A 9,969-nucleotide genomic window follows, 5' to 3' on the forward strand; every position below is an offset into this window, starting at 1 on the left:
GCAGAGAGCTCTGTAACGCTCTCTCTTTGCCTTTGTCAGGACGGAGGAGCAGCTAGGACGTGCTGGAGCTACCCGCAGAGTAGCTGTAGAAGTTCGGGAATCGTAACTTTAAAACAGCAAAAAGAGACAGAGGAAAATCTTGTTGAGCTACTTCGAAATCTCTATGCGCGGTTCTTTACCCACTTAAAATGTCTAGTTAAATCCTGTATTTCCTTACGTTGGCATTTTCCCTGGTTTGCCCCAGGGCTGACTGATGTAACCGGCAGCTGCTGAAAGCTGCTGCGTTTTTATTGTGAGGAGTTTTGTCCTGCTGCCTTAGGTAGACACTCTGATCTCTCTCTTAATTTTTGCTGTGGCTTTTGCTTTATTTTGTTCCCTTGCTGTAATTCAACGGTATTCTTTTTGATGGTGTTGAATCTACGTAGCCAAGGAGAGCCACAAGTAGCCCTTAAAATTCTGGCGCTAATGTGAATTGCAAAATGTTCAGGGAATTTAAAAGTAATTGAACTGGAAGAGCCAATGGAATTACTGCATCAGTGTAGTTTATATAAACAACTAAGAATACCAGAGAGCTCAGTGGCATAGTGGTAAAGTTGTCTGCGCCCAGTGCTGGCACCTGCCCCAGCGCTAAGCACACGAGGTGTTGAGTTTTCATGTGGTAGCCCTGTCCTCCCAGCAGAAGTGAAGAGAAAAAAACATGGAAAAGAGCACTTAATAACTTCAACGAAAATTATTCTGCCAGGGTGAAAACTGATGCAGATTTAAAAGTGAGTTGTTACCTTCTACCTTAATCTGTGAACTATACAATAATCTAATTGTAGTTTGAGGTGATTGGGTTTTTTTAAGCTATGATTACTCTTGATCTTATGATCAAAAATACTTATTCATAAACATGAGCTACTTCATGAACCTGCTGCATGTATTATTTTTCCTTTGGCCATGAGAAGTATATAGCTAAGTGTAAGAAAGCACAGAAGTGACATAGCAGAACAACAGACACACCATTGACCAGCGTTTCACAATCCCTATCAAAAGATGGTGGTTCTTTTAGGTGTCGTCCCGTACGAACGTGACGGAAGATCATGCTTCTAATAGGTACTGGGTGATGTCAGCTGGGTACTACTTCTTCCTTGCAATTGCAGAGCTGGAGATACGCGTGACTGGGCCTCTGCCTCTCTCCATCAGTGGCTAATCCTAAATCACACCTACTGATCTTGTTTGACTGCTGGCAACGCAAGTTGTGTAAAAGGCAGTGCTGACAGACCTGATGTCATCAAATGATGACATACGCTTTTTATATGGTGAATACAGTTTTCTTACACTGGGCAGGATTCTTGTCCGAAGACACATTCCTTTGAACTGATTATGCTAATCCAGCTTTCCTCATAAATGAGCTGCTTCAAGGAGTTTTTATAGTTGTCAGCCAGCTAGTCTGAAAGGCATCTGTGTGTTGGGAGGTGGTGTGAGGAGACTCAGTAGTGAATAAAATACTGTCTGCCATTAGACTAGACCAGCTTTCATTTAAAAAAAAAAAAAAAAAAAAAAAAGCCCAGCAACTCTCATCTGTGGAGACTGTATCCCTTCATAAATTACTTTATTGATACAAGGAAGTCTGTAATTGGTCAGAAAGTGCTTTCCTCAATAGGACTAAATGTAAGGACATTAGTTTCAAAGGATGTTGGCTGTGAACTCCAGCTGGCGCTCTGGTGGTGAAATAATAAGGTTAAACAAAATAACCCAAAACACTGAAGAGAACCAACTAAATATTTGTTCTTCTTCATTCTGGATAGACTCTTTAATGGAGACTGTCTAAAGGGAATTGTTAATTTGTAGACCAAAACAACTTTTTTATACAGAACAGACACTGAATTGTACTTAGTGTTTTTGTATAAAATTCAGCACGATGACCGCCAGAACACAAGACAGAATGCCATTTGTTTCCCCGGGAGATGTTCTAACAAACTCCAGAAAGAACAGCTTTAATGTCACCACCACTGCATGTATTGGCTTCTCTGTGCCCTTAAAGAGGTCTCTCCCTTCGCTACCTGCGCTGCTCAGATTTCTGGTACTCTGTTTGCTTACAGCAATGATTGACCTATTTCCATTAGCCTGGCTAATCATTAGTTGACTTAAAATTGACACCTCTTTTTGCTCTGGTGGCTGGAGTTTTTTGTTATGGTCTGGTGATGTTTTCCTCAGTGTCGTCTTCCCTTGCTGAGGCTGCTTGAGGATCTCATCTATGTTCTCCTGTTCTCTTTCCTGTTTGTATTTAAGGTGTATCTTTTGAATGGAAGTCTTGCTTTATTGCTACGATCTTCCCGTTCTTCCTCTGCTTTAATGCATCCATCGAGAACATGTTGAGAATGGCCTTTAAGAAGCCATAGGCCTGACAGCCGTGGCTAATGGCCTGCGACTGGTAGATCGTGTGGACGTTCAGCAGAGAAACATTTCTTTGGGTGCTTGAGCTCGGATGTGTTCATACTTTCTGTATGCCATATCCTGGAGCTCTCCTGAGTAGGAAAATACACTGTTGAATAAGACTTTGAGGTGGAGTATTTCCACTGAGAATTAAAGCCAGACCACGGCTCATTCCTTAATCTTGAAATTAAATTAAATTTCAAGAAGGGTTTATGTGGGGGGAGGGAAGTTTAGTTTTTGAATTTGTCATGCCTTGACTTTACTGACTTACTCAAGCTTGGCTGAGATGCTAATAATGACCCCAGACACTGTGCTTTGGCCACCGGTAATGTCCTTCTTCTGCAGTCCACTTGCACAGCCAGCATGAAGTCCCTCTGTTGCATTGCTAAACTAGATTTTGTGTGTGTGTGCACTGCTTGTGACAGGCGTTATCACACTGCTGCAAGCTTCTCTTTTTTTTTTTTTATTACTAATCAGGCTGGTCTTCATTTACAGTTAATCTGAATGTATGTTTGGTGCTCTGAGCAATACTGTTGTCCAGGAACATTTTTCTTAAAAAGCAAACAAAACTTGATCTCCGTGTTATGGGAGGGGTTTAAAAAGAACTATTTTTGCACAGAACTGTACCTGTGCTTTGTGCAGATTGAGATTGTTTCTAATAGCGATTCGGAACATTTTGCAGAACTGAGATAGATGGATGACTTGAAACCCTCGCCAAAAGCCTCGCTGGCAGATCGAGGAACACCTTTAGGCTGAGAGCAACAAACTCGTGAGGCTCAGTCGTTCTTCCCTGCAAGTGGACAGTGGTAGAAGGATGCTGGGGTTTCTTCCAGGATGTTGTCACCTGCCCTGTTTTCAGCACTGTGTTCGTTTGTTTCTCTCTTTGCCAGTTGGCACCTGACAAAACTTAAGCTCTTTTCCTCCTCCTTAGAAAGGGTGTTTATCTCTTCATCCATAAGGACTATGGAATTGAAACTTACATTTAACAGACAGGCTGCTGTTTTCAAGAGGCAGCTAGGAGACTGCTTCCACGTCGGAGGCAGAGAAATGGAGCTGCTTTGAGGGCTGTAACTGGGAAACTGCTGGAGTTGCTGTTGTTCAGCCAGCTGCAGCACCCCTCTCCCAGTGCTCTCTGATATTCCCATGTTAGGAAGGTAATCCAAATGTAATTTGAAGCTTGCCCTATAGTGAAGACAGACACTTCCGCCCCTCCTGCTGGTGGTAGCTCTGTTAACAACTGATTCCTTATTTATAACTTTGGCAATACCAAAAGTTTACATCAGTGATTTTAAATTATTTTCATCTTTCTATGCTGAATAGTTGAGTACTGTCACATTCCCCCATCTATGCATGCCGTTGGCACCAGGAATGAGACATTTAAAATTTCTCAAGAATAGAATGTGTGAAGCTGCAACAGAATAAACTATTTGGATATAAGGTCCAGAACTATTCTTACAGAACAGCTGTACAGCTTTTTAACGTAGCCCTCTTTTTTGGGGTGGGGAGGCAGGTCCTGGAAACACATTTGATTGAATAATATTAACGACTGCTTTTAGATTCTGCTCTGTCTAGTAAATAGCATGCTGGGCTTCTGAGCATGTGGCAGCATTTTATGACTTCTGGAACTAGATCCTCTCTGACACTGGTTATCAGCTATTCTTTTAAGTAAAATGGAATTTACATGAAATCGCCACACTTAAAACCAGTGGATGCCAGCTTGGGGTTGATTGCATAGCTCTGCATTTTTGTCATTGCTGGGGGGTGGGGGACAAGCTCCAAAAGGCAAACTCCATAGTCTCCAGTGTCTGAGCAAATCCAATTGCTTTGACTGGATTTGTTCATGTGCAGCTGCTGTGTTCAATTGAAAGGCTGTGTCAGGAGAGATTGCCTCTGTGGATTGAGGTCCTCAGTCCTACTCTGCAAGCCAATGAGGCCTAAAACCTTCTCAAGTCCACGTCTCTCATCTGTGTCTCTTTCTATATCATCTGAAAACAAACCAGTTTTCAGCTTTTCATCTTCCAGGGGCAGCCAGTTCTTGTGTGAAAGTAATACGTGATAAACCCTGCTTCCTCTGTTAAAGAAATGGAGACTTTCTGCTTGCGTTGCTGACTCTTCATGTGTCCTATTGTTTGAGCAGCTAATTTTTCATTCTTTGTCCTTTGTTTTTGGTTTGCCCATTTTGCCATTTGCAGCTTCAGCACTGTGATAGAGATTTATTCCCATATTAGAGGACTAATTTGGAGAAACAGCATAGTTAAGGGGCCAGGCTCTATCAGGGATGAAGCCTTTGTGCAGTTTATTTCCCAGTGATTTTTTTTCAGCAGAACATATTTTAAGATCTGCTTGTTTTGGCTTAGGAGGATTGTGCTTTTCTTGACTTTATTGTTATAAAGCCCCAGAGCCTGGCAAGCCAAAAGATTCCAGAAGAGATGGACAGTACTGCCTCTGGCCAAAGTCTGTTGGATTCCTGCTCTCTCTGACAGGTGGCTGTTGCTTGTGGTATGGCTCTGTTTGCGTACATTACGGTGAAAGGAAAGAAGGGATATTCAGAGGGAAGAACAGGCAAGATCTGAGCGAGGAGAAATGAGGCTGATAGGTTAGTGCCGCTGTCCTGACACTGAGCCTGGAGAAATCCCATGTAATGTAGTTACTTGACTTAATTCCTGGAGTTGGAAGCCCCGTTCCGCATGGCTCTTGTACAGGCAGAGAAGAAATGGGCTTGCTTCACCCTTGTTTTCCCAGTGATGGCAGGGAGATCCTGGGGTGACCAGGCTATTGTGCTGTTCCTAAGCCTCTGCGGAGTTCCTGCTTCTCTGTTTTGCAGACCCACGCTGCATGTTCCTAGGTATTACAAAACACTGAACATCCTCCTTGGTAGGAAACACCAATTTTATCTGGAGGGTTGTTGTTAGCACTGGGTCAGCTTCCAGCTTGAAAATGCCTTTCAGCAATAGCTTTTCCCTGAAGTCATTATGCCTTAGCAAGTGGTTTCAGATAGTCATTGGTGGTGTTTTACCGAGTTACCTTAAGGCTCAGCATGTCTTCTGTAATGAAACTGGAATTTTTGATTTGGAAGAAGCTGCATGTGGAACAGTTGTCATCAAGAAAAAAAAAATCCTTGGCAGAAACCATTACCAGCTGTGTCCTTAATGTATCAGCGTAACACCTGGTTAACTAGTTCTTTGTTAGAAACTCCTTAATGTTAGCTGATATACTTAGTTATATTAGAGATGTAGTACTCTGTAAAATCTTTTATATAGGTGCTGTCCTTCAAAATTTTTCTTTAAATACTTGCCAACTCGCTACAGGATGTCAGAGCCCACCACGTCCTGTGCTGAAAGGGTCAATCATAATTTTCCAAACGATATCTGACAAGAAGATGGCATTAAAGAAGCCCCTGGCGTACACAGCATTCAGGTGGATTTTTATTTTTCTTTCTACCTGTGAACAGGCCAAGTTCTGTAGCTTGTGAGTTGAGTTTTCCCTGTAGTTTATATAAATTCCAGCCAGACTTTTAATGAAACTGCTTATTACTCTGCTTTGAGAGAGGCTGGTACATCTTGGGTCCTGCTGTTTGGTATGTTTGCCGCTGTTCACAAAAGCAGCTACTTCTGGCCACAGCTTATAATTTAACAATATTCTTGATTACAGATGGCCACTGCACGATACCCTTTGCAGCATGAATGGAGCTGCACATTAAGGGTAATGTCTGGTAACATAGCGGCTTGCGAATGTGTTTTTCTCCCTTATTTTCCAGTGCATGCACATAAGTACCATTGTACTAATGGAGCAAAAAGTGCCAGTTTCATTTTCCATCTCAGCAGTGTCTTGCCTCCCAATATTGGGAGGGTCTAAATGCTGCTGGCATGAGGCTGTTTTGTCTGCTGTGATTAGGTCGAATATGTGTGCGGCTCGTTCTCCTTCTGCTAAAGGAATCTGCTAGATATTTTTATCCTTGAGAGGCCACGTGCTCCGTTTTGCTCTGGTTAAGCACAAGTATGTCAGAAATAGTTATTTCTTCTGCTTAGAAGGGAGGATTTTGCCTTGTTCTAATGGATGGGCTTTTACCCTTTCTCAGCGCAGGTAAACAGTCATAATCCTGTTACTTAGCCATCTGTTACATTACTGTAGCTGCAGCTAAGGTGATGTGTGTGAAGAGGGTGGAGGGAAAGTGGAAACTGATGTGACTTCAGGTAGCTGAAAGCTGCTACTCAAATGGGGGATGTACAAGTCCTGTGAATCAGTCCCCTGTCAGTAGGGAGCCTGCTCCGAGGTAAAGTGAGCAGCTCTTTCTTCACTGTTAAAGCCAGCCTGGGTTAAAAAAAAGTTCCTTTCTTGCTTTGCTGCATCCTGTTTGAGGAGAGGGAGCGAACCGTTCTGTAACAAACTGAGTGCTTTGCTACCTGTTTCACCTTCACTTCCAGTAACGTTTCTTGGCCATCCTTGTTGGATTTACTATAGATTTACTAGGTTGGATTTACTATGGAGGACTCAATAGCAAGCTGCATCAGTGGCAAGGAGGTAGTTATTATGGGGAGAAAGCAAACATATTCATCTGAAGATGCTTCCTCTCTTAAAACCTTCCAGCGCAACCTGCCCCCTTGATGGATGAGGTGCTGGTCTTATTTTCTGTGCAAACTCCTTAAGTCTGTATGGTTCATTCATTGATGTGGTGCGGTCGCTAAGGTGTGATGCTTCCGGTATCTCTAGAGAAACTGCTTGGGTATCAGTGTGAGGAACCATTCCAGGGTTGTTAACAAGATCCTTTTTTCTCAAAATGTTCTAGCTCCTCCAAGTTAGGAAGAGGTAAGGAAAAATATGTTGCCTTATTTTGGGATGACTTCATGTACAGCAGGCATAATTAGCTGATGTGAAATGAACGTTGATTTGAAAAAGCTGCTTGTCGTTGAACAGAGGCAGTGGCTGACCTTGAGGGGCTGCCCTCACTTGGGGCATTTTTCTCTCCTGTTCTCACAGCTGGGCGGGTGAAAAGTCCGTCTTTAAGCTCTGTCGTTTTAATTCCGTGTTTCCTGTTAACAGGGTCACCTTGTCCTCCACGGACTGTTACATCGTGCATGAGATCTACAATGGAGAGAATGCTCAGGACCAGTTTGAGTATGAGCTGGAGCAGGCGCTGGAAGCCCAGTACAAATACATAGTGATAGAGCCCACTCGCATTGGGGATGAGACGGCCCGCTGGATCACCGTCGGGAACTGCCTGCACAAGACCGCCGTGTTAGCGGGCACCACCTGTCTCTTCACCCCTCTGGCACTTCCAGTAGATTATTCTCACTACATCTCCCTGCCTGCTGGTGTGCTGAGCGTGGCTTGCTGCACCCTTTATGGTATCTCTTGGCAATTTGATCCCTGTTGCAAGTACCAAGTAGAGTACGATGCCTATAAACTTTCCCGCCTGCCCCTGCATACGCTCACCTCCTCCACTCCAGTGGTGCTGGTGAGGAAGGACGACCTGCACAGAAAGAGACTGCATAACACGATAGCACTCGCTGCCCTGGTGTACTGTGTAAAGAAGATCTATGAACTCTATGCTGTATGACTTCAGCAGGGAAGAGAGAAACCCACAAAGACGAGTGTATTAAGACTCCCGCAGTAACATTTTGTTTTTCCTCTTTGAGAAGCAGTGGAGACTGGGAAGGATTTGGTTTAATAGAGCTGTTATTTTTAAAATAACACATCACTGGTGCACCAAGGTTTTTCAGTTCTTCGTTACACTTAAGACGTGGATGTGTGGTGACTTGCGAGCTGTATGTTAGGCCATGGGAGTCCAGTCCAGCAGCGGAATGTCGATGAAAGAAAGCTATAGAAAGGGGGGTGAGAGCTTCCTTTTTTTTTTTTTTTTTTGAAACATTTAAGTATGTTGTTTAATTGTATTACACAGAACCAGCCAGAAGTTATCATTGACCATTAAAGGATGAGAATTTCAAATGGTTTTGCTCTCTTGTTACTGTTATCATAGTTCCCTTTTATAGTGTGCTTCTAGGGGATGGAAGCTTTGCTGAGAACTCCAGTGGTGATAATTATTTATGCATGCTCACACACAGACCTGATATTCCTCTTGTCTGTTGCACGTGGCAGCAGCATCCATGTTACTTCGCAGCAGCCATCTGTCGAAGGAATAGCTGTAAAGTGTTGCTCTCCCTCTCGCTTGACTAGTTTTGTTTCTTGGAAGAGGGCGTACTTGTTGCCCCAGTGTTTTGGTAGTTGCTTAAACATTGATGGCTGGGGCTAAAGGTGTCCAAATCCTCTGCTGCCCTGCCACCTCCAACCATTACTTCTCTGCACAATGGAGATAACACTCTTAAGTTTCCAGCTACAAACACATTCTGCTCAGTTCCTGTACAAGTTCTTCCTCATGTAGATAGATCTCCACTGAAACGCGTTGTACCGCGTGCAGCTGAGGACTGCTGAGGGAGGAGTCCAGCTGTCTTACCTTTGTGCTTTCTTACCGCTGCTGACACTCGGACGGCTGTGCCCCGACTGTGCAATTCCACTGCTCTTGCTTGGAACACACACTTCTGGAGCTGCCTGCTACTGCTGCAAGGCATCCACGTGATTGTGTCTTGTAACTGTGTTACCTGAAATTTTAGAATTCCATCTTGTGCATTAATTCATCTTCTAGCTCAAAACTGTCAAAATCCTGTTCTTGGAATGGGCAGTATTTACTGTTTTGCAAGACCTGCCAGTTACTTTTAAAAGATAGGGGTTTGCTTTCTTTAATCTCCTCCTACCAGATGGAAAATAGGCGTGGCTTGCATTTACAAGGCCGGCTTGGCACAGCTTTAAGTGTTATGAGCTGAATACAAGAGCAAAGCCCTGTAATAAAAACTGCCTGCTCGCAGGTGTACTGCTTGCTTCAGGGGTAGCTGCAGTCTGACCTGCACAGCTGAAGCACTGACCTTGGAAGGGAGTCTCGGGTCGGAAACCAAATTCAGTAGTTCTATCTTTGCCTTTCCAAATTGCAACAGTAGGCACCGAGAACTCTTCCTCGCCTCCAGACTGCAGCAGGCTTTCCTGGCCAGGGTTCCAACTTGTGCTTTTTCTGCTGATGCAGCTTTTGTGTTAGCAGGGCACGCGTCCCGGCCCTGTGCGTGCTGGGCAGACGGGGTTTGCCGGCAGTTCTGAGCAAGTGCTTTTACCACCCGCGTAGGCAGCCGTACCTGAGCAGGCAGGTGGGCTGGAGGAAACCCCTGTGGCACTGAGGCACTTCTAGGTGGCGACAGCCCTCTGCCTCTCTCGCTGGTACAGTGGCCGAGTTGTCTCCCTCCAAGGTTAAAAGAAGCTGGGATCCAGAGCGCCTCTATTTATAGCAACAATGTACAGTTGCCTTGGCAGAGAGGAGGGGAAGAAATGCAACTGCTTCATCTTTCTGCGGTTAGGCCAAGGCTGCTGGGCAGGCTGCCTTTCCAGTCCTGACGTCGTTTGTTCCTAAAGTCCCATCTACTGGATGAATTTTAAACTAGTGGCAGATCTGCCATAGCTAATATGTACTTCATTGCTGCAGAAGGCCCTGAAACGTCCTTGTGCTAGCCT

General features: G+C 44.2%; 1 protein-coding gene across 1 annotated transcript in view; it reads left to right on the plus strand.

Annotated features, from left to right (window-relative positions):
• The window catches only part of TMEM11 (transmembrane protein 11), a 13,039-nt gene extending 5,064 nt beyond the window's left edge, over positions 1-7,975 (plus strand). The window contains exon 2 of the mRNA XM_009326217.1: positions 7,459-7,975. Coding sequence (XP_009324492.1) covers positions 7,459-7,975 — 517 coding nt within the window. The remainder of the gene's footprint in view (positions 1-7,458) is intronic.
• Positions 7,976-9,969: the final 1,994 nt, after the last annotated feature.

Source organism: Pygoscelis adeliae, unplaced genomic scaffold, assembly GCF_000699105.1.
Source record: "Pygoscelis adeliae isolate BGI_AS28 unplaced genomic scaffold, ASM69910v1 Scaffold456, whole genome shotgun sequence".
NCBI lineage: Eukaryota > Metazoa > Chordata > Aves > Sphenisciformes > Spheniscidae > Pygoscelis > Pygoscelis adeliae.